The sequence below is a fragment of the Natator depressus genome, chromosome 5, assembly GCF_965152275.1.
Source record: "Natator depressus isolate rNatDep1 chromosome 5, rNatDep2.hap1, whole genome shotgun sequence".
In the NCBI taxonomy this organism is placed as follows: domain Eukaryota; kingdom Metazoa; phylum Chordata; order Testudines; family Cheloniidae; genus Natator; species Natator depressus.
This window is the reverse complement of record NC_134238.1, coordinates 45,287,314-45,311,370: the sequence shown is the minus strand read 5'-3', so window position 1 is coordinate 45,311,370 and position 24,057 is coordinate 45,287,314. Positions and strand designations below refer to the sequence as shown.

Below are 24,057 nucleotides of genomic sequence, written 5' to 3'. Positions count from 1 at the left end.
TTTTTTTTAAAAGGGGTTTTACAATCTATATCCGCTTCCTTGGAGGTTAAGAGCATCTACTCTGCAATATTTACAGCACACCCACTTGGAGGAATGAGCCCTAGTCATTCCAGACCTGGGTCACATGAACAAACAGTGTGCTGAGCTAGCAACAAAACCACGGTGAAAGCTCAAAGCATTTTTCATCAAAATTCCAGTCTCTAGTTACTAAACATGCCCAATTAAGTTGTTCTAGTTTTTTTTTTTTTTTAAAAAGCATTTTACTGATTTTTTTTTTTTATTTTCACACCATATATATCCCAGCAAAAGAAAGAACATCAAAGAACTGCCCAGCCTTTTGGGGACTTGCTGAGAAAGGTGTGTTGGGAAAGTCACTTCAATGACATACACAAACATTGTAGACTGAGAAGTCTTATGAACTCACTTAAAGATTCCACATTTGTGAGAATGTTTTTTTTTTTTTAAATAAAAAATAGAGCCATTAATCTGACTTCCAAATTCTACTAAGGCCTTCTCTACACTACAAAATTATGACGACCTATATTAGGTCGACATACAGCCACCACAGTGATTACTGCAGGTTTTTCCTGTCCACACTACCCTTCTTCTGCTTGTGGTGCACATCTTCACCATGAGCACTTGCACCGATTTAAGTGGGGCAGCATGGGGGGGCTGCCCAGGGCTTCCAGACCAGACTTGAGTCCTCTGCCATGCTGACAGCCAACAGGTTAAGTAAGTAACAGAGTGTCTACAATGACACTGTGTCGCCTCCAACTACGTTGACTTAAGCAACAGGTCTCTCACAGAGGTGGAGTTATTAAGTCTATGTAGAGGGCAACTTCTACTGATGGGAGCTACACTGTAGCACTGCCGCTACATCGACCTAACTTTATAGTGTAGACCAGGCCTGAGTAAATCCAAATGCTTGGGATGTCAGAAAAGCAGGTCACGACAGAAACACCAAGTTTACAATGTGTCACTCTTTAGAGCACTGGTTCTCAACCCATGGGCCACACGCAGCCCAATTAGCACACAGCTGCCACCCGGCCCCCCCACACACAGCAAGGTCCGTGGTCGGAGTCAGGGTTGGCAGTGGGGTCAAGTCAGCCCTGCACAACAGGGTCTGGCTTCAGGGTGGGGGCTGCCGTCGCCTGGCCCCAACACAACAGGGTCTGGGGTCGGGGCTCCCGCACGGCCCTGCACAGTGGGGGTCGGAGTTGGTGGCAGGGTTCGGGTTGGGGCTACCACCCAGCCCCACAAAGCAGGGGTCGGTCAGGGTTGGCAGCAGGGGTCAGGTCACGACTCTACTCATGGCCCCACTCTGTGGAGGGGTCTCTGGGCTGGGGGCACCGGGCATAGTGGTGGTATGAGGGGTTTTCAACCTGCGGCCCACAATGATTAATAGGTTGAGAACCACTGCTTTAGAAAAGGATACTTGCCAGACAAAAGAGCTACATTATCTCTCCAAGCAGTACAGTCAAACTTAAGAATGCAGAATATTCATGACAAGTTCAAGAAGTAGAAACATCTGAAGGGGAATCCGAACTGGCAAGAGAAGTTACAACAAAAAGAATAAAGAAAGGGTACATTGCTAATGTTTTGGTAATAGTTTGGACACACCTGATTTTCAAAAAGGCAAAGACAAAACAGGAGGGAAACAAAATGATTATCCATGAACGTGGATCTGCAGAAGTCATTTGCTGCTTCAAGAGAGGTCACAAAGTCTGTTTTAGGCTTTGAAGAAAGTCTGAAAGATCAAGAAGCTGTCTTAAACTTTTTAATTTAACGTTACTTAGCCACTTTCCACACAAGCAGTAGATGGGGATGAACCAATTTCAAGCAATTCCAGCATTAACAAAAAGACCATTCTGAAATCCTCCCAAAACCACTTAAGTAATGAGGAATAGTAAGTTGCTATTCATCACACAGGATCCAAATATAGCGAACAAGTCCCAAAACTCACTCACCTCCTCAGGCATATATGAAATACTTGTCTAACATTAAGGCTGCCCACATTTTCTTTTTGCTATTCCTAACGGAAGTTGTAAAATACTATTTCAGGAAGACTGTTGAGGATACTCTCCTGATCAAGCCAAAATCTCACCAGCCCAATGAGCAAAATACTGTGGAAGTACCTCCTTAAAAAGTCCAGAAGAAGTCTTTCACTGAAGATTCTTTTCTGATCTTATGCTATTCTGGTAGAGTGTCTGTATGCTACGAAAAGAGAACAGAAATGAGCGGCAGTGGGCAGCAGATTTAATAGGGGCCAATAATCTGATTGTTGGTTTTGAAAGTGGAGTAAAAGGACTAGTCAAAAGGAAGGGAGTAGCTTAATAGCTGGAGGAGCATTCCTTTCAATAATAACATGATCTTGTGAAATAGTGCACGATGAGTCCAAGAACAAGAGTCTTACGTACAAATGTGTTTTGACCACCGCCAATCTGACATTCCGAACCATCTTCAGGTTGCTGGAGTGACTTGGGGGGGGGGGGAGGGGAGAGAAGAGAACAAAACCCCCACAACCCTTTTCTATGCTGTTTTTGGCCAATAGGCCTACAAAAGAACCTAAGCAGTGAAGTTTCTGGGGGGGGGGGGGGGGGGAAATCAAGAAGTTTTTATTCTTTATATTCAATTCATGGGTTTTGAAGTCTCAATGTCCAAATGCTATCTGGCCTGCTGTTTTTAATTTGGTTCACACATACTGTGGTACAGAAAGGGCTACAAGTTTAGCGTTCCCTTTTAGGAGCAAGTCTGCTGTTAATGCCACCATTATTTTGGTGAGACATCTGAAATTACAATATTCTCTAAAGATGGCAAATCAAAGTAAGCTTTAGTGCGATGACTGGCTAAAGGTAAATCGTGCCCATCAGTGAACAAATATAATTAGATAGCTATTTCCACGCTGAAAATTATTACTGGTAAGATCTCAAAGGACCATTGCAAAATGGTTATTTGGGAAAAATGTCAGAAGAACTCCATTTCTTCCTCCAAGGGATCTAATCCTAGAGGAGAAATTTTCCAAATTAATTCTAGGAAGAAGTTTGAGTCCTCAAACATTTGCTGAGAGGAGTCTGCCTTTCAAAATCCTCTGTTCCTATTGAAGGTTGAGCCAAGTTCAGCAACTACAAAAAAGTGAATGGCTTTCGCACAGGAAGAAGTTCCTCTGGATCTGAGCAGAATGATCTAGGAAAGTCCTGCTTCATTAGAGATAACGGCAAGCCTGTTGTACTGTACAGTTTCAACTGAGACTAGCAAAACTTGTATAGGAAACCAATGGTGTCTGTTACACTTAATTATTTGTATTTCTGTAGTGCCTAGGTGCTCTAGTTGTGGACCAGAACCCCACTGCGCTAGGTGCTGTAAAAACACAGAACAAAGATGGCTCCTGCGCCAATGAGCTTACAATCTAAGTAATTTCAATAGTATTTATTGGGAGCTATGGGTGCTCAGCATCTTTGAAAAGCAGGTCATGCTTATTTAGGTGCCTAACTTTAGGCAAAATTTGAAAATTTTGGCTTTCCTTCTTTAATATTTGCTTAATAAGCCATATCTTCTAGCTCCTTAATGTGTTATTCTTTTCTCAATTCCACTCAAGTTTAAACAACTTTTCCAGGTACTGAGGTTATCAAAACTAAACAGAATTCTAGAAACAATCTCACTGTGATGTACAGAAAAAGAAGGCTGTCCCCTCTCTGTGTCATGACACAATGCTGCCCAAAAATTCCATTCCTTATCTATATTGCCATATTCCACAGCAAACATTTTATTAGCTACAAATCTGCAATCACCTCCAGGATCTCTGAGTATTTTTGCTTTCCAAGCATCTCTCCGGCACTGAATACTTTGTGTTGCAAATTATTTTCCCCACTTGCATATTTCCAGCTCACCCATGTTTACTTGCCCAAAACTTCCAGACTTTGAGATGTCTTTGTATTATTTCTTTGGTCTCACAAGCATTTACAAAATCTCCAAATTTAAAAACTGAATAGGTTGTTCAAGATTTTAAATGAGAATGTACAACACCAGTCTCTGCAGCACCCAGCGTACAATGCCTCCCAACCCAATGCTTATCGTTTAAGAGATTTTTCAACCAGATTTTCAAATAAGATTGAGATGCTATTTAAATTCTTTATCAAATTCAGGTATTTTATGTCTATTGAACTCCATTTGTCCAGTAATTCTGAAATTCTATCAACAAAAATTATCAGACTTGTCTGGCATGATTTGTTCTTTATAATCCTCTAGTATGTATTGTTCATAGTTCTGTCATTCTCTATATGTTTACAAAGTTAATATTAGTTCTTGGTATCGGCATAAGACAATATGCAGTAATTGCCAGGTTTACTTCCCCCACCCCGCCACCACCACACTATTTTGAGGGGTGGGGATGGAATCAATAGCACATTTACCATTCCCGATTTCCCACAGTTCTCAAAAATAATGGTCAGTGATTCATTAATTAATTGTGTATCATTCACATTTATTTGCATTTAATCAATTTTTCCAAGTTCCATTCCTATTTTAGTTACTACAAAAGTAGAAATATCTATATAGTAACCATTATTAAAAACAGGAAAAAAAGTATAGGTTAAAGTCAGAAATATTTCTCTTGTACATATATTTCATAGAATCATAGAACTGGAAGGGACCTCGAGAGGTCATTTAGTCCAGTCCCCCGCACTCAAGACAAGACTAAGTATTACCTAGACCATCCCTGACAGGTGTTTGTCTAACCTCCTCTTAAAAATCCCCAATGATGGAGATTCCACAACCTCCCTAGGCAATTTATTCCAGTGCTTAACCACTTTGAGAGTTAGGAAGTTTTTCCTAATGTACAAAACCTAACCCTCATTGCTGCAATTAAAGCCCATTGCTTCTTGTCCTACCTTCAGAGATTAAGAACAAAAATTTTTCTCCCTCCTCCTTGTAACCACCTTTTATAAACTTGAAAACTTATGTCCCCTCTCAGTCTTCTCTTCTCCAGACTAAACAAACCCAATTTTTCAATCTTCCCTCATAGGTCATGTTTTCTAGACCTGTAATAATTTTTGTTGCTCTTCTCTGGACTTTCTCCAATTTGTCCACATCTTTCCTGAAATGTGTACAGAACTGGACACAATACTCCAGTTGAGGCCTACGTAACTCAGTAGAGCAGAAGAATTACTTTTCGTGTCTTGCTTACAATACTCCTGCTAATATATCCCTGAATTATGTTTGCTTTTTTTGCAACAGCGTTACACTGTTGACTCATATTTAGCTTGTGATCCACTATGACCCCCAGATCCCTTTCCACAGTACTCCCTCCTAGGCGGTCATTTCCCATTTTGTATGTGCAACTGGTTGTTCCTTCCTAACTGGAGTACTTTGCATTTGTTCTTATTGAATTTCATCCTATTTACTTCAGACCACTTCTCCAGTTTGTCCAGATAATTTTGAATTTTAATCCTATCCTCCAAAGCACTTGCAACCCTTCCCAGCTTGGTATCATCCGCAAACTTTGTAAGTGTACTCTCTATGCCATTATCTAAATCATTGCTGAAAAATTAAACAGAACTGGACCCAGAACCGATCCCTGTGGGACCTCACTCGTTATGCCCTTCCAGCATGACTGTGAACCACTGATAACTGGTTGGAAAATCGTTTCCAGAGAGTAGTTATGCACCCACCTTTTAGTTGGGTTGTATCCATCTAGGTTGTATTTCCTTAGTTTGTTTATGAGAAGGTCATGTGAGACAATATCAAAAGCTTTACTAAAGTCAAGATATACCCCACCTACTGCTTCCCCCCCACCCACAAGGCTTGTTACCCTGTCAAAGAAAGCTATCAGGTTGGTTTGACATGATTTCTTCTTGACAAATCCACGCTGTTATTTATCACCTTATTATCTTCTAGGTGTTTGCAAATTGATTGCTTAATTATTTGCTCCATTATCTTTCCAGGTACAGAAGTTAAGCTGACTGGTCTGTAATTCCTCGAGTTGTCCTTATTTTCCCTTTTTATAGATGGGCACTATATTTGTCCCTTTTCCAGTCTTCTGGAATGTCTCTCGTCTTCCATGACTTTTCAAAGATAATTGCTAATGGCTCAGATATCTCCTCAGTCAGCTCCTTGAGTATTCTAGGATGCATTTCTTCTGACCCTGGCGATTTTAAGATATCTAACTTGTCTAAGTAATTTTTGTCTTGTTCTTTCCCTATTTTAGACTCTGATTCTACCTCATTTTCACTGACATTCACTATGTTGGACATTCAATCGCCACCAACCTTCTCGGTGAAAACCAAAACAAAGAAGTCATTAAGCACTTCTGCCATTTCCACATTTTCTGTTATTGTCTTTCCCTCTCATTAACTGGCCTACTCTGTCCTTTGTCTTCCTCTTACTTCTAATGTATTTGTAGAATGTTTTCTTGTTTCCTTTTATGTCCCTAGCTAGTTTGATCTCGTTTTGCTCCTTGGCTTTTCTAATTTTGTCCCTTCATATTGGTGTTATTTGTTTATATTCATCCTTTGTAATTTAACTGAGTTTCCACTTTTCGCAGGACTCTGAGTTTTAGATCACTGAAGGTCTCCTGGTTAAGCCAGGGTGGTCTCTTGCCATACTTCTTATCTTTGCTACGCAGTGGGATAGTTTGCTCTTGTGCCTTTAATAATGTCTCTCTGAAAAACTGCCAACTGTCTTCAATTGTTTTTCCTCAGACTTGCTTCCCACGGAATTTTACCTACCAACTCCCTGAGTTTGCTAAAGTCTGCCTTCTTGAAATCCATTGTCTTTATTGTGCTGTTCTCCCTCCTACCATCCCTTAGAATCATGAACTCTACCATTTCATGATCACTTTCACCCAAGTTGCCTTCCACTTTCAAATTCTCAACCAGTTCCTATTTGTCAAAATCAAATCTAGAACAGCCTCCTCCCCAGTAGCTTTCTCCACCTTCTGAAATAAAAAATTGTCTCCAATACATTCCAAGAACTTGTTGGATAATCTGTGCCCTGCTGTGTTATTTTCCCAACAGATGTCTGAGTAATTGAAGTCCCCCGTCACCAAGTCCTGTGCTTTGGATGATTTTGTTAGTTATCTAAAAAAAGCCTCATCTACCTCTTCTTCCTGGTTTGGTGGTCTGTAGTAGACCCCTACCATGACATCACCCTTGTTTTTTTTACCCCTTTTCTCCTTACCCAGAGACTTTCAACAAGTCTTGTCTCTTATTTCTATCTCAACCTCAGTCCAAGTGTATACATTTTTAATATATAAGGCAACACCTCCTCCCTTTTTTCCCTGCCTATCCTTCCTGAGCAAGCTGTATCCTTCTATACCAATATTCCAGTCATGCATATTATCCCATCAAGTCTCCATGATGCCAACTATGTCATAGTTGTGTTTATTTACAAGCATTCCGAGTTCTTCCTGCTTATTCCCCATACTTCTCCTGTTTGTATACAGACATCTAAGATACTGATCTGATTCCCCCACCCAGTTCTGTCTTGTCTCTCCTCTATCCCTGCTATAACAGCCCATGCTCCCCCCAGGTTCTGACCCTTCTCCCAGGTCTCCATGTTTTTGGCTTACCTTTTGACTTTGAGAGTTGGAAAATGTAAGAGCCCTTCCTTAACTTGAATTATTGATTTAAAAAACAACAGCGAAACATATCTGTGCTCAGTGAAATGCACCTGAGTCCACTACTGGACATATATTAACTTCTTCTCAGAGTGTGCAGAGATACTGATGAAATTAAGAACAGAAAGGACATCAATGAACTCATGTCGGAATTATGGAGATAGAGTTGTGTTTTCTGCACATATGCTGAATATGCCAGAGTTCACTGTTTAGGTAGTATTTTAAACACAAACACCATAATGTAGAAAGCATAATACTGTCTCTTCTCTAAAGCTGATCTCATTGGAACAGTGATTAGACACTCTAAGGGCAGAAGCAACAAAGTGACTGGTAGACGTGATACAGGTTACATGGAGAATGAGAAGTCCATGACCTGTCACCAAACCAAACTTCATACGCTTTGAGAACATCTTAAAGCCATCAGAGATTGAACATAGACCGTGCACATTATTACGGTGTCTGAAGAGGCCAGATTTTCAACAAAAGTCTTTCAAAGAACAAGAGAGACTGATTGTTACAGTCCATTTTAAACTGTAAGAATTTTATTACAAGATCATTTTTATTTTTAGTGTTATTAGTTCTTTGATATATTATACAATATATGGATTTAACACTAAAATTGGTGGAAATTCCATTTTTAATTCCATTTAGGTATTATTAATTTCAGTCACAAAAATGGGTTGCTGTAAGACTAACAAAAGTTTAAAGAAACATCTCACCTCCACCCTAAGAGGAACATTAAAGAACATATGGGCTATCACTACATTTCTTTATAAATATAAAAAAATATAAATCAACAGTGACAATCTAACCTCAACTAATTTACAGTTGAACACTTACATCCTGTATATCTAAGTCACTTGCAAACATTGTGCAGATAGTGTGCTTAAAATTATCTATGATCATTTTCAAATCTTTATTCTGGTTTGTATTCTGCTCCCTTATAGGTGATACTCCTGGGGGAATTCCGCACCACTGCGTATGCGCAGAATTTATGTCCCCTGCAGACTTCTTTGCTTCCCCGCAGAAAAATCACTTTCTGATGGGGAAGCAAATGGAAGCTACAACAGCAGTCACGCGACCGTCCCCAGCACCCATGTTTTGGGTGCTCAGGGCAGCTGGAAGAAAGGTAAATCACTATGAGGCAAAGAGATAAATCACTGGGGCAGACCCAGCTGGTGGCTCCTATCTTGTGCCGGGCTCAGCTGCTAGTCTCGGCTGGACTGGGGAGGACAGGACTTCCTCTTCCCCTGCACAGCATCTGGGGCTAGGTCAGACCCACCCTCCAGATTTCTCCCCCAACTGCAGGAAGCTATACACACTCTCCTTCCTGCACCCATCGCTCCTCAGCAACAAGGGGAGGGATCCGTGTAGAGGGAGCTGCTCCCCCATCCACCCAACCCCTGTGCATCCAGACGCCCTCATACTCAGACCCTCCCGCTGAGCCTCACCTCCCCCCACTTGGAACCCTCCCAAAGAGCCCCACTCCCCCTGCACCACCCCGACAAGCCAGCCGCACCCAGATCCTCACCTCATCAAGCCCCATCCAGCTGCACCTGAATCCCCACCCAACTAGCCCCATTCCCTCAACATCTGGACTTCCCTCTGAGCCCCCAAACCCAACCCCCCCGCTTCCCACTGAGCCCCAATCACCATCACCTAGACCCCCCTGCAGAGTTCCATTACCGTTGCACCCAGAATCCCCCCACAAGTCCTTGTGCATCCAGATCCCCCCACACCCAGATCCCCCACTGAGCCGCCTGCACCTAGACTGCCCCACACAGAACCCTCTCAACCCACACCTGGATCTCCCCCACATTTGGATCCTGCCTGCCCACACCTGGTGCACCTGGCATGGAGGGGCAGGGCTCTGGGGTATTTCTGGGGCAGGCCTGGTCCTTGCGCTGTGGCCAGGTTGGATGCAGCCTCACCGCTGAGTCCACGTCTGGGGGAGAGGGAGGGAAGCTACACAGTGTACTCCCCAATGTCATGTTAGAGCCTCCACATTTGTCGAATAAAATTTGCTGAATTTTGCAGGATTTTAAAATATTGTGTACAAAATTTAATTTTTTGGTGCAGAATGCCCTCAGGAGTAAGGCGAGAAAGAGTCCCTTGGTTCTGTCTACAACCTAGGAGATTTATCACTTCAGTGTAGTCTTTTAAAAACATCATTTCTGAAAAATAAAGTAATAGTGTTTTGGGTATGGGCAAGTTGTATGCAAGTCATTTTTAATTGCAGAGCAATTAAAAATAAAAAACGTGGACCCTTGTTTTGCAGGGCAGTTTTAGAACATTAATATGTGTCAGTTGCCACACTGTGAGAAAACAAGATAGTTTTATTGGGCATTAAAACTGAGACTACACTGGCAAGTAAAGATCTCCATTTGTTCAAGGACAACAGCTGTGCAAGCTTCCCCAATTCACAAGTACCTCAATTCTGACCTAGAGAGACCACCTTTAAGAGTATGTCTACACTGCAATTAGATACCCACAGCTGACCCATGCCAGCTGATTTGGGTTCGTGGGACTTTGGCTAATAGGCTGTTTAACTGCAGTGTAGCCCTTGCAGGGTCCCAGAGCCCAGGCTCCAGCCTGAGCCCGAAAGTCTACACTACAATTAAACAGCCCCTTAGCCTGAGCCCCGTGAGCTGGAGTCAAGTGGCATAGGCCAGCTGCAGGTATTTAACTGCAATGTAGCTACCTCATCTCTGCAGTGAGGACACCCACTTAACTCAGGTGATTGGCACCCAGATCTCAGCACTGTCTCTCATTCTACATTCCAGCAGGTCTTACAGTCCAGTAAAGTATCTGGAAAAAATGTCAGCTGCCATTGAGAGTCACCAAGTAAACAACTAAGATACAACTAATCACTGGAGTTTATCTTTATTATTTGCCTTTTTTAAAAAAACCTATTAATTGAGAATTCTGTTCTTCCTTCTGTGTTAGTTGATGAACACTAAGTATGAAAATATTCCAGCAACATGTAGCATGTTACTAAAACTAGTTTATTCTCATATCGCTCAAGTTTCCATCTTGAATAATGTGAAGTTTTACTAGTTTCTCCCAAATTATTTCAAAAACAAGAATCTTTTTCCAAATAAAACCCTTTAAAAAGAATCTGACCCCTGCAGTATTACAGTACTTGAACTATCTTACATCTAGTTTTCCACTTACATACATTATGCACATGCCTCTTTCCCATGTTCTTCAGTGAACTGCTTTGTATTTATATAGAATTCATGTTTTCTTATATAGTCATTCCATAAAAGAGTCAAGATGTAACGTTAAGCTAATTTACAGCAAGTACATATAGCTAATTTTCTTCAACCGTATCTTCATTTATCCCCTTTGTTCTTCTGTATATTTGATCTTCAACTACTGTTCCAATAATTTAGATTCCTTTTGACATCTATATTTAAAAAATAACCCAAACATTCCCCTCCAAAATATATAGCTCCTCGTTTGTACAAATGAAAGAAGTTACATTCCAAAGTCCCTAATTACCAAAAAAGACTTCCAATGCCCATCCCCTCCTTTTTATATTTTCCATTATGAAACAGTACAATTAGGTAAAAAAGTATCAATACACCAAATTAAAAATTAGTCTTTCATATTGTGAAAGGCATATATACACACACACACACACACACACACACACAAAACCATTTGAAGTTCACCAACATTCAGTCAGCCCATTGTGAGATACACGTTTACACAGCTCACATTTGAAAGACCTAGAACAGGGGTTGCCAACCTGTGGCTTCTGAGCCGCATGTGGCTCTTCAGAGGTTAATATGCAGCTCCTTACCTAGACACTGATTTGGGGCTGGAGCTATAGATGTTAACTTTCCAATTGCTGGGGGGTGCTCACTGCTCACCCCCCCTGCTCTGCCCCAAGCCCTGCACCCACTCCACCCCTTCCCCTGAGCCTGCCTTGCTCCTCCCCTCTTCCCACCATAGCCTCCTGCATCTGTGAAACAGTTGATTGCGGTGGGGAGGAGGGAGTAGGTGCTGATTGGTGGGGGCTGCCGGCAGGCAGGAGATGCTGGGGAGCAGATGGGGGCTGCTGCTGTATTACTGTGGCTCTTTGGCAATGTACATTGGTAAATTCTGGCTCCTTCTCAGGCTCAGGTTGGCCACCCCTGACCTAGAACAAAACAGACTACAAATAATCTAATAAAAAAAGATAACAGAATTCTTAGAAATTACTGATCTCAAAACCCACAACAGAGAGACACAAATCAATTTAGTTGGCTGGTGAAAAGAGCAAATATTTTAATATATCCACTCACATTACCATCTTGTAACATAGATATTACTAAAATTAACAATCAGATCTGAAAAAACAGACTTGTTTGAAGTGAAATTCCAGAAAATTAATCTGACCATGCAGTGCACATTCCTACTTTATTTTTGATTTCCCAGAGGTTCATTATAAACAAAGGATATAAAACAGTAGAAAATGTAGTCTTCACAAGATACAGTGTAATTATAATCCTAAAATATTTATACAAGCTAACCTAAATACCAGCATAAAAGATGTTGTGGTATACAGAAGAATCTTTCTGCTCAGAAGAAAGTCAAATTCCCTGGAGTAAAGAAAACAATGGTTTAGGAACCTAGAGCAATTAACTGATTTGTAGGCCTGACAGATAATCAATTTGTAACTTGAATGAAGTACAGAAAAATTCAGATCCAGAATGACTCTTGTACTCAAAAAATGTCAGCATGATCATTCAAGTATTTGAATTTTCTAATTTAAGAATTAAAGTATATTAAATATTCTAATCTAGCAGTGCATAAAACTCTATTAAATTAATTCAAAAAAATATAAAATCACTTAGTATTGAAATCATATCAATATCCAAGTAGAAATTTCACATCATTTCATTAGAGGGCCACCAGTTACATCCTGGTTAGATGGAGACTAAAAAATGTATAAAGAGATACTCAGGAGACAGTAACTCCGTATCTTCACCAGTACTAACAAGATCATCACTGGTTTTCCCAAGTTCATTTTCAGACAGACATTGGCTCAGCATAAAGTCCACAAATTTTTCCTCTTAAAGAAAAACCTTGGCTTGTGTAGAGCTCAGGATAGAACCAATAAAGGATTTTTCTGGACAGGTATCACAGTAGATTTGTTCCAGTTTATCTACACTCCCACACACTGAAAAAAAGCACATCTTCAGGATTTCCCCTAAGACTTGCCATGTGTGCTTAAATCATCCAGTTGTCTGACTATGGGCACATGAAGATTCCCTGACACCCACACTGTGCAGTGCCCTTAGCAAAAGATCCACCTCTCTTCATGCCAGGTATTTCTGAAGCCACATAAACATAAGAACAGCCACACTGGATCAGACCAATGGTCCACCTAGCCCAGTATCCTGTTTTCCCGACAGCGGCCAATGCCACAGTGCTTCAGACGGAATGAACAGAACAAGTAATCATCAAGTGAGCCATCCCCTGTCACCCATTCCCAACTTCTGGGAACGTCTACAACAAGTAGCATCTTTTGAGAGGAATCCCCAAAAAGGAATGGGGAAGGGAGGCTGGCTGGCTTTCTGGAGTGGAACTGGATCAGGCAGCCAAATTGAGCAGCCTCTTAGCATTCAATGATCCATGATAATTCTACCCCATGATGCAAGGAAATGGACTAAAAGAAAGAAAGCAAAATGCAGACAAGATCTAGTTTATCTTTTGCCTAGAAGAGGAGTAAAGCAATGGATATTGGAATTGGTCTGCATCTGAAATGTTTCCCTTTATCCTGCATCTTCTGATGTTGGAGACGGAGGGTATTCTGGAAAGAAGGATGGAAGCTGCCAAATGAAGAATGTTGTCTCCAGAAATAGAACAATGATGGAAACACTCCTCTGGCCGTGCTGAGTGATCCCATCTAGCTTGCAGCAGTTTTTTTTCCAAGGATTTCCTCAGTTTTGATGCTGAACAGATGGACCACTGAAAGGATATGCAATTCTTTAAAAAGACATTGAAACCAAGGTACAAGTTACCATCTCAAAAAACAAATGTTTTGATTGCCAGCACACTTTGAATGCACATGAAACAGAATGTGGTTGCTTGAAAACTAAGTCACATAGCCTGGACTGTCCACTAACAATGTAAGTATGGAATTTAGCATGTGGGCGGGGGGGGGGGGGGGGGTGGAATCGGATCACACAGATGATAAAATTACTGAAGCTGTTTTGGATATACTGGATCAACAGGACTTTCACCGAGTACACTGGGTATACAATGAACAGTGGAAGTAACTTGGAGAAAACAGCAACCTTAATTCATCCCCCTTATTACACATGCAATATGACAGTTTTTATAGTTACATACTATTTTTCCCCACAGAACTGCCTCATTCAGTGCACAGAACGGATGCTGCTTGCTTAGTAAGCAACTACACAATCCTTTGCATTCTGCCTCATTCACCACTTTCAGCAACAAACGAAGTGGGGGTCCCACAAACAGCAGCCTCCTCCCACAACACAATCCTGATTCATCCCAGAGCATTCCATCCTGTGTGAACAAAGCAGAGGGCTTGTGGAAAATACTGTATGTGATCATATAATCAAAAACTATAATAATGCATTGGCACAAGGGGGCCAAATTTGCACAGTCAACCTTAATACTGGCATTTAATAACTTCTGAACGCTTAACTCTGCAACCTTAATAATGTTCTTTTAACAGTTTTCTTGTACGTAATTTCCTAAACTTTTTAAAAAAGCAAACTGAAAAAAATAAAAAGACATCATATAGCATACTGACACCCAAAATGGATCAGCAGCAAGGCTGGAACCCTTGGATCCACTATAAAGATCTCTGCCACTTGAACTAACTGATAGCAGTAGTAGGATGCCAGCCTCTGTGTGGACCAGCGCTAGAGAGGAAACACACACTTTGCCAGTGAATTTCACAGATATTTGCTGACAGCACAAGAACAGTGAGATCCAGGTTTTAGAGGGCAGTCTTCTGCCTGCTCCCCCCAAGCATGATCTTCTCCCCATCCCCTCCAACCTGTCCTTGTCCTAGTTCTCTCTCTTCCCCATCCCTGGCTCTTCATCCCAGTCCCAGTTTCCCCTGCCCCTTGTGGCTCCTCATCTGATATGCCTCTCTCCCCACCGTAGCCTCCGGTCACCATCCCTCCTACCCACTTCCCCCCCCATCTCCACTGGCTCACCATCCCAGTCTTCCTCGCTAGGCTCCTCATCCAATCCTGCTCTCTCTTCCACCACCATCCCTGACTCTTTTTCCCAGCCTCACTGTACCCATCCCAACCCAGTTCCCATTCCCCCCACCCTTGCCCCACAGGCCTCCAATCCCAGCCTCTTCCCTGAATCCCAGGCTCCTTGTCCCAATTTACTCCCCCAACTCCCACAGGTCTGGCTCTTCTCCCCTCTGCATTCAAAGTAGGCTGCTTCCTCCTCCATGCTGCCAACAGTTTTCAAGTCCCTGTTCGAAAACATGGGAATGCTAGAGCTTTCCAAAGTAAAGGTCATCAGATTCCCCTCCCCCCCCCCATGGGGGAAACAATATATTTTTCACCAGTTTCGTTCTTGGAAATGGTTAAACCATTTTGGCTGAAGGTCTCAATAAAACAAAATATTAAAATTTAGGCCAGAGGCAGATACCTGGCATGGAAAGCGTCATCCCGAATACTTAAAGATTGGCAAAGTTATAGGTTTCTAAAAACATGGTCTTCTAAACGGGAAGTGTTGGACAATTTTAATATTAGACACCTACCAGCCCCACATACAGAATCAAATGTAGAGCAGGAAAGGACCTTAAAAGGTCATTTAGTCCTCTCACCCCACCACTGAGGCAGGTTTAAGTATACTTAGATCATTCCTGACATATAGTTTCTTATACCGCACACTCATCACTGTAGTGTCTTTCAATACTGTATTAAGCAATGTGAGTAACATTTGCCATGTGTTTGTTCTCCCATTCTCTGGAGAAGTGTGTGCAGTGAAGTGTTTTGTTTTGGATTTTTTTCTTTTTTTAAGTTTACACCTCCCCCCCACCTGTATGTTTATGTTAGGGCATTGTCAAAGAAACGCAACCTTTAAATAGTAGATTGTGTTTCAGAGCTAAATGAAGATGAGTCCCTCTACTATGACAGCATTTCAAGTTTTACAATCTAATGCATAGGCTAATAAAAAAAATAAAGACATTTACAAAGATTAGCTTTATCTTTTGGAATAACAATGCATGCCTTTGACAGTTAGTGTAGCCTTACAGATGTATATAAAAATATACACAGACTACACTGGGTAAGGAAAAACGGTAAGTCTGCTAAATATTCCTAAATTTGGCAAGGCGGGGGGGGGGGGTCAGAGACCCCATAGAGGCCATCAGATCTGATGAAGTGCAAGGCTTCGATATACTTACATCATAAGCACTTCAGGGCAAGGACCATCTCTGTTCTCTTTATACAATGCCTAGCCCAATGGGGCTGGAGTTTCTTTCTAGGAGCTAGTGCACTAGCAATATTAAGTGAGCTATGGGGAGCAGGTAGTCATGCATAGCTCTTCAATTTCAAAATACGGAGGAAACCAAGGACCCTGTGAAGCACTAAGGCACCCCACTGGCCCCATATTTTAAAAGAGACGTGAGAAAATTGCCTTTAGTTAGCTTGAAGTTAAAGATGACCTGCAAAAGGGGTACTTAAAAAAAAAACTTCTTTATGATGCAGAAAGGAGGGCTGAAATGTGTTCGTTTTTAAAAGATTATCCCTCTGCCTCTTTTTTTTTTTCACATTAGAAATTCAGTTACTACATAGCTTGACTTATGACTGGAAAAAATAGTGAAATGATAACATCTCTGCAGTCCAGAGAGTACAATCCAAATAACATTTACGTAATTTAACTAGTATTTTGGAGAAAAACTTTTGTTAAAGATTCAACAAGCTATGACTATTTAATTTTCTGAGACACATATTTGCATGCCCCCCCTCAAAAAACAAATCCTTCAACAAGGCCAGAACTGATATTCTTGATAGTTCAAAGGTAAAAAAGAGAAAGAAAACCACAATCCTTAAGAAAACCCTACACAGCTTTTAGGCCTTCTTTATACTGTACATCCAGGAAAAAAGTAAGTGAATAAATAAAAGGCACACCCCCTGTCCAATGTTCCCTCTAATTTCTGACAGGCCATGTGTGCAAAAAATTTCTTCCGTGCAAACTGTTGTGCTTCTGTGCAAATTTTTGTGCACGCAGTGTTTCACCGTGTGCGCGGGGTTTAGGATCTGTGTGCGCGTGCACACGCGCACAGCTTACAGGGAACAGTGCCCCTGTCCCTTCTGGCTGCTTTTGCTTTATACAAAAAACGTTGTTTTTTTAATGTGCCTTGGTGTTCCCTGAAACTTAAAAAACCCTATACATTTATAAAGTATAAAAATGAATCACAGAGAAAGCAGGCATATGTTCAAACTGACTCAGTTGCGGGAGGGGGAGAAGAGGAAGACTTGAGCCTCTAGTCTGTATACTAAGGGTAAAAGGCAAAAATATTGGTACCTCTGGTAATAAGTGAGTGAATTAGAGGATGACTGAAGGTTATATGGTGAGGGGGGAACTGAGAGACTTTGACACCCATATTGGAAGTATAAATGATTTAAGCCTGATGGGTGTAAGGTTTTTGTTCTACAGTCTGGACATGGATATTGAGGCTGATTTAAGAGATACTCATTTTACACATGTGAATTTACTCAGACAGTTCATATAGTCTTATTTCCCTTCCCTTCATATTTTATTTCTTACTTTAAAATGCTTTTGTTTTAACTGTAACACACCTTGACCACATGAAGCCTTAACATAATGTTTAACTTTTTTTATGTTAGTCAGTAATAGACTTTATCACTACTATCAAGAGAGAGCAGAATCTGCATTCCCTGAAATGCTCCATATATTACATCAAAGTCTTCTAGGGGAAAATATAGAATCCTGAATGTGGGGATCCTGAACTAGTTTAAACTAGTTAAGTAAATATTTTTTTAAGTAAAGCATTTTTTAAATGATTTTCTGTTTGTATTTTAAAAGAAAATATTAGTTTATTGTAACTTCCAGATTAATATAATTGTGTATTTAAAACAAATAAAGGAAGAATTAACAGGACTGAATCAAGAAGCTGGCCAAGACAGTGATGATGCCTCAGAAAAAAAAAAAAAAAAAAAAAAAAACAGTTTAAATGTTAGTGCTACAGGCAAAAAGCACACAAACTTGGGAAGATTCCACAGTTTTGGAAAGGCGATTTCTAAAAGGGCTGCTTTACCAAAAAAATCAATACACTTTCCCCATAGGTTCATGATGTAAAATTCTATAATCAAGGCCTGTAGATTTGTAATTATGGTATGTCAGCTACATTTAAACAAGAGTGTTAAAAGATTGTTAAAGTTAAACTAACACAATTGCAATGTGAATTGTCTTAGTCTCATTCTAATCTACTGGTGTCACTTTCATTTAATCTGAAAGAAACTATGGGCAAATGTCAGTGCTATTTTCGCATGCCCTTAACATACTTTGTTCACAGTAGTTTTTAGAACCATTACCAATCTGAAATGGATATAAGATATTTAAGAAAGTTTTTTTAATCAACTAATTCACTCACTCTGCCACAGGTAGGTTGAGCATGGATTTATTGAGAATGAGGTGGCTTTAAAGTGATTAAGCAACCTTTTAGGTTAGCTAAACAGAAGCATTACTTGTTAAGAAGTAGCCACAAATCTAGTATGTCTAACCATTTATGATTACCAAATCCCAGTTTTTGTATGACCTACAAGTAAGAGACGGTGGCTGACAACAGCTTGACCTGTTATCAAATGCACCCTAAGACGTGAAGGATTCAGCATTTCTCCCCAATCCCACTGCAAATTTCTTCCGTTAATGCATAACAAAATTAGATCAGGCTAGAAAGGAAAGTGGTTCCAGTGCCACACAAAATAGCATTGTCCCATAAAACTAGAAACTCAAGTTGCTGCATGACCCACAGTAGTGGGGATACCCATTATTAGAGGGCCTTTGCTACATAGTAAATAGCAGCAAATATATTGCTATACAGTAAACGACTCATCTCCGTTCCTAGTTTTGGGGAAGCAATGAACTACCTCAACCACTGAGGAGAATATAGAGCAGGCTAACTCAAAGGGTAGTTTAAAAAAAAAAAAAAAAAACAAGAAAGTAAGTAGCCTGGGCACTGCAATGGGAACAGAAAAAGGCAGAGAATCTGCCCCAGAGTACCAATTGTTGCCCTATGTTTTTTAAAATATACTTAGCCATCAGGCTGAAAAGGTTGGACACCAATGCCATACACCACACTTTAAGACACTTAAAAACTCAATTTTTCACTTGTTAAGAGGTTTCTTTATTTCAGTGTTCTATTCTTAGAAGAAATGTCTGAGGCAGCAATACTATTAGCTTTCCCATACAAGTTGCAAGAAAAGACTGACAATTGGTATGTTAAAACAACATTTGTGGTCATCTAAATGTGCTATTGTAGCTTTCAGTGGTTTCATGGCCTACACAGGGTATTACCTTGAGTATGAAGTGGGGGGGAGTAGTAGTAATAGTTGTGGCCACCTGAATGTATCTGGGCTCTGCCTCTAGCAGGGCCATTATTTTTAATGGAGTGGTGTGACTGAATTGGCACAAGGTACACAACATATTCAAACACACAAGCTATTTTTGCAAAAAGAAAAGCAGTACTTGTGGCACCTTAGAGACTAACAAATTTATTAGAGCATAAGCTTTGTTAGTCTCTAAGGTGCCACAAGTACTCCTTTTCTTTTTGCAGATACAGACTAACAGCTGCTACTCTGAAAGCTATTTTTGCTGACTGTACCAACTAGCCTTCTGAGCCTGTATCTATCAAAAATTCCTGAACTATTCAAACACTACTGGCCCTGCAGATAACATCAAACAGGTCTGTATTTGAAAGCCATTTATTCTGCATTGGAAGAGCAGCCATCAGGCAGTTGAAGGAGAAAATATCAGTTCAATCACACTAAAACTTTTAAAGCTGAACTTAATTAAATATTAAACAATTCCAAGCCAAACAGGAGACCTGGTCTCAATTCCTAGTCAGGAATTGCTCTCACAGCCCAGCAAGTACAATCACCAATAGTCAAAAGTCTCCAGATGGGTTATAATGGCATAGTAGCTTGCTGAAGGAATTTGTTATTCTTGTTTCATCAGCCAAGTCATAACCTACATGTAAAAAGAAAAGGAGTACTTGTGGCACCTTAAAGACTAACCAATTTATTTGAGCATAAGCTTTCGTGAGCTACAGCTCACTTCATCGGATGCATACTATGGAAAATACAGAAGATGTTTTTATACATTAGTATAAATATATATATAAAAATATATAGTTAGTCTCTAAGGTGCCACAAGTACTCCTGTATTCGCAAAAAGAAAAGACTAACACGGCTGTTACTCCGAAACTAGTTACATGTGTGTCTTGGAGGCAGAAACTCTAACTGTAATAAATGTTGCCAAAGGAAGTTTAGTAGATCCAATTCTCATGCCCTCCCATCTCCTTCCCCTTCTTTCGAGTTGATCTTTGGGGGGAAAAAGACTGGAATGTAAAATTAACTCAAATTCTTTCTTTCTAGATTAGGTGTCCTGCAATTTTGACTGGAGAACTGGAATTTCCCTTCAAAGAAGAATACCCACATGGCCTGCAGGTAGAGGATAATTCAAAAATGAGTTAATAAAAATAAGGCCTCCATGAAGTTTCACACAAACATAAAACAATAAACGGTTCCTATGCACCACACATTTTTAAAAAGTATCAATGGTGCCTAGTGGTTTGAATACAGAACTATGTGCGAATATGCCCGAATTCTAATCTCAGCTCTTACAGACAGCCTCCATGGGATTGAGCAAGTCACTTAAACCTCACAGTAGTTATCACTTCACTTGTAATGGACTGGACTCTTTAAGGTCCTGATCTTACAATACGTAGAACTTGGGTGCCAGGACATTTTTCCCCTTACTCATCCCGTGGAAGTCAACACAACTATTGCAGGACCTGGCCTTAATATGTCCCACTGAGACTAGATATTTAAACCTTCTCACATCAGAGCCCTACGCAACTACACACAACAAGAGGAGCAAACTGTATCCTCTAGATAACTTTTTAAATGTTGAGGTTACAAGATTTAGACTACATTTAACATTAGTTTTGGGTGTCCATACTGGAATCAGAACCATGCTAGTGACAAACATCTTTAAACACTTTTGTTGCTAATAAAATCCTGGCATGATTCCCCTGAATAGAAGGGACAAGATTGTGTGTGTCTGAGAAGTATGCTATAATCACATAGTAAGACTTATCTCTATGCTACCTAACAAAGTAGTTTTGTAGCAGGCCTCTTAACAACAAGAGCAACAAAACACAAAAAACAAGAACACATGATTTACAACTCAAGGAAAATGAGGAATGCTGGTTTTTACTAAGTTTTGATCCGGTTGTGCACAAGAAGGTCATGGCTTAGTGGCTATTAGCTACAATGATAAAGCCCAATTGTTACACAACTTCCTAGCTTAGTTCTACTCAGCCGCAGTGGGGGTTGTGGTACGATAACGGCAGCCCACCAACAGAGTGAGAAACTGTTCAGTCTTGCATTACAGATGAACCAGAACTGTATTTGATCCATGTCTCCAAAACGCACCTTACAAATACGCTTTCGTAAAGTGAGAAGTAACTAGTTAGTTTACAGGGCTGGTCCCAAGACATCAGAGAGACACGGAGGGGGAGGTAATACCGGTTAGTGCCGGTGAGAGAGACGAGCTGTCCAGACACACACAGCCCCTCTGCAGGTGGCCTGCAGCTGGCCCAACAGAAGATGTTACCTCAACCCCCTCGTGTCTCCACGCTGGTCTCTATGGCACTTCCCGACTGTGGCCGCCAGAGCCCTGAGTGAACCCGAAGGACGCGATCCCCTCGCGAGGCAGGATAACTCCCAGCCTACGGGAAGGCACCAGGAGACGCCCAGGGCCCTTCCCCACCCAACGCAGCCCATCGGCAAAGCCAGGCCTCGAGCCCCCGGGCCGCTGCCGCCCAGACCCTGCTTCTTTCGGGTTCCGCTCTTAAAGCGGCTACACAGCACCAGGCATAACGGCCGCCGAGCCGGGTCAGGGCGGGCCCCACCCGCAGTCCGGCTCCGGCCGGGAAGGCCGCACCCGAGCACTCACCGCCTCACCACGCCCATCTTAATTTTGATCTGCCTGAGGCGCGGGTCCGCCATGGTCCTGTGTCAGGGGCGGAGGCCAGACACCAACGGATCAGCCGCCAGTAGGAGAGAAAAAGACGGTAGCCAAACTTGGCACTTCACTAGCACGCACCGAGTGACGCGACCAGCTGTGCGCGTGCGCAGTCCCGCCACGCGCGGGGCTCTGCTCTTTCTGCGCAGACGCTTCCTTCCGCTATCCGGTCTGGACTACACCACTAGGTCACGCGAGAACAGGGGGAACAGTCTGCCGCATTCCAATGGAACTGCCCTGCCCTGCGGCACGTACCTTTCACTGCAGCTCTAACCCGCTTGTCTGCCCTTGGCCCCTCCTGCTCCTCCCCGGGGCTGCTCTGGCTGAGCCCGCCTTGCGGGTGGCGGGTCCCAGAGGTGCTCGTGCTGCGTTCTGGGAGCATGCGGCGGGGCGGGGAACAGAACAAAGGGTTGCTGTGCCTGGGTGTTTGTGCGCCGCGGCCCCTTTGCCAGCCGGCGCAAGGCAATGCCGCCCTTCCTGGCGGGAACTCGCTTGTCCTGGCTGAGAATCCTCTGCCTGCGAACGCTCAGACTGATCGCAAGAAATCCAAACAGTGTTTGGGCGGCTGCTGCTGCTCCTAGCCCGGTCTCACCAGACACTAGCTGCTGGACAGCAGCAAAGATCCAGCCACGTTCAAGTTTTTAGAACCTTGCTCCAGCCTTTCCCGGCACGGATAGGGGCGGGGTCCAAATCTCCTTCTCCTTAAAGTGCCGGGCGCTGTGAGCTTCACCAATTCTCCGAGAAAGAAACAAAAAGTTTAGCTGCGCTACCTTATGGCTGGACAAGTCTACACCGCGTGTGGCTGTGTATATGCAGCATAGCTCCCAGTCAGCGTTTTAGGTGCTGTCCAAACTACTTCAGCTTAATAAATCGGGGTGCCTGCTGAGAGGCGATTAAAAAGAAGTAAGGTTAATATAGATAAATTATTGTAATGAGCTATTCATGCTCATTATTCTTTTATCAACGAAGAACTTCAATTTTTCCCTCTTAACATTTGACATTTTTCCCGATTGGCAGCTTTTTTTTCACCGCAGAAATCAGTGCTTGATTTGGAAGGGGAGGAAATAGTGATATGTTCTAACAGTAATAGTTCTTACAGGGTCAGGGACTCTGTATCCTCAGATTTATTATTATCATAGAATCTCAGGGTTGGAAGGGACTCAGGAGGTCATCTAGTCCAAACCCCTGCGCAAAGCAGGACCAATCCCCAACTAAATCAACTAAATTATTATTTTGCTTTTAATAATTAGATACAGATGTAAATTTGTGCAATCTACTGCGCTGACACACTTTAAGAATGTTTTTCAACTATGTTTATTCACTGTGTGTTGCCCCGAAGGTCTCTTTTTCTTTGAGTTGTTTCTTGTATTTTGGATCCCAAGACATTTTAGTACAGAAGGCTATACATTTGTTTCAGAAAATAAAACTGAATAAAAAAGAAGACTCATGGGCAATGTGTACATTCTAAAATGTTTATATTTAATAATGTCTGGCACTTGATAATCTGAAAATGAATATTGGTCATGATACCCCTTCTAATTGTTTTCTAAATTTTAAGATATAGTTAAAACACATTCAGGTGCAAATAAGAAATCTGTTTGCAAGGGGAAAAACTCAGGAAGTTCCAAATTATGGGCCTAGTCCCATAAATAATAATAATTAGCCTTTTTATAGAGACAAGGTGGGTGAGGTAATTTATTTTATTGGACCAACTTCTGATGGTGAGAGAGACAAGCTTTTGAGCTTACACAGAGCTCTTCTTCATGTCAGTACAGAAGTTGGTCCAACAAAAGAAATTATCTCACCCACCTTGTCACTCTAATATCCTGAGACCAACACTGCATATAGTTGTATCTTTATAGTTCTTTACATGTTCAAAACACTGTATTGGCAACAAAAATGAATTCTCAGGACATCCTTCTGAGATAGGTAGTTATTATCCCCTTTTTACAGCTGGAGAAAACTAAAGCGGAAAGGTTATGCTAATTACTACTGCCATAAACCTACACAGTAACAGAATTAGAACTCAGGACCACCTGACTCCCAACCCTCTGCTCATTCCTTCAGACTGCACTGCCTTCAAATGCTTAGTACCAGGCGTGGGGTGAAATATTCGTCCCATTGAAGTCGGTTGGATGTTAGTTATTGATTTCAATGGGGTAAGGATTTCACCC

At 41.6% G+C, this 24,057-nt stretch overlaps 1 protein-coding gene across 2 annotated transcripts in view; it reads right to left on the bottom strand.

The window, feature by feature from the left end:
• The window catches only part of TBCA (tubulin folding cofactor A), a 99,693-nt gene extending 77,663 nt beyond the window's left edge, over positions 1–22,030 (bottom strand). For both annotated transcript variants that reach the window (XM_074952696.1, XM_074952695.1), the window contains exon 1: positions 21,815–22,030. In XM_074952696.1, the coding sequence (XP_074808797.1) occupies positions 21,815–21,867 (53 nt within the window). In that variant the 5' untranslated portion in view covers positions 21,868–22,030. The remainder of the gene's footprint in view (positions 1–21,814) is intronic.
• Positions 22,031–24,057: the final 2,027 nt, after the last annotated feature.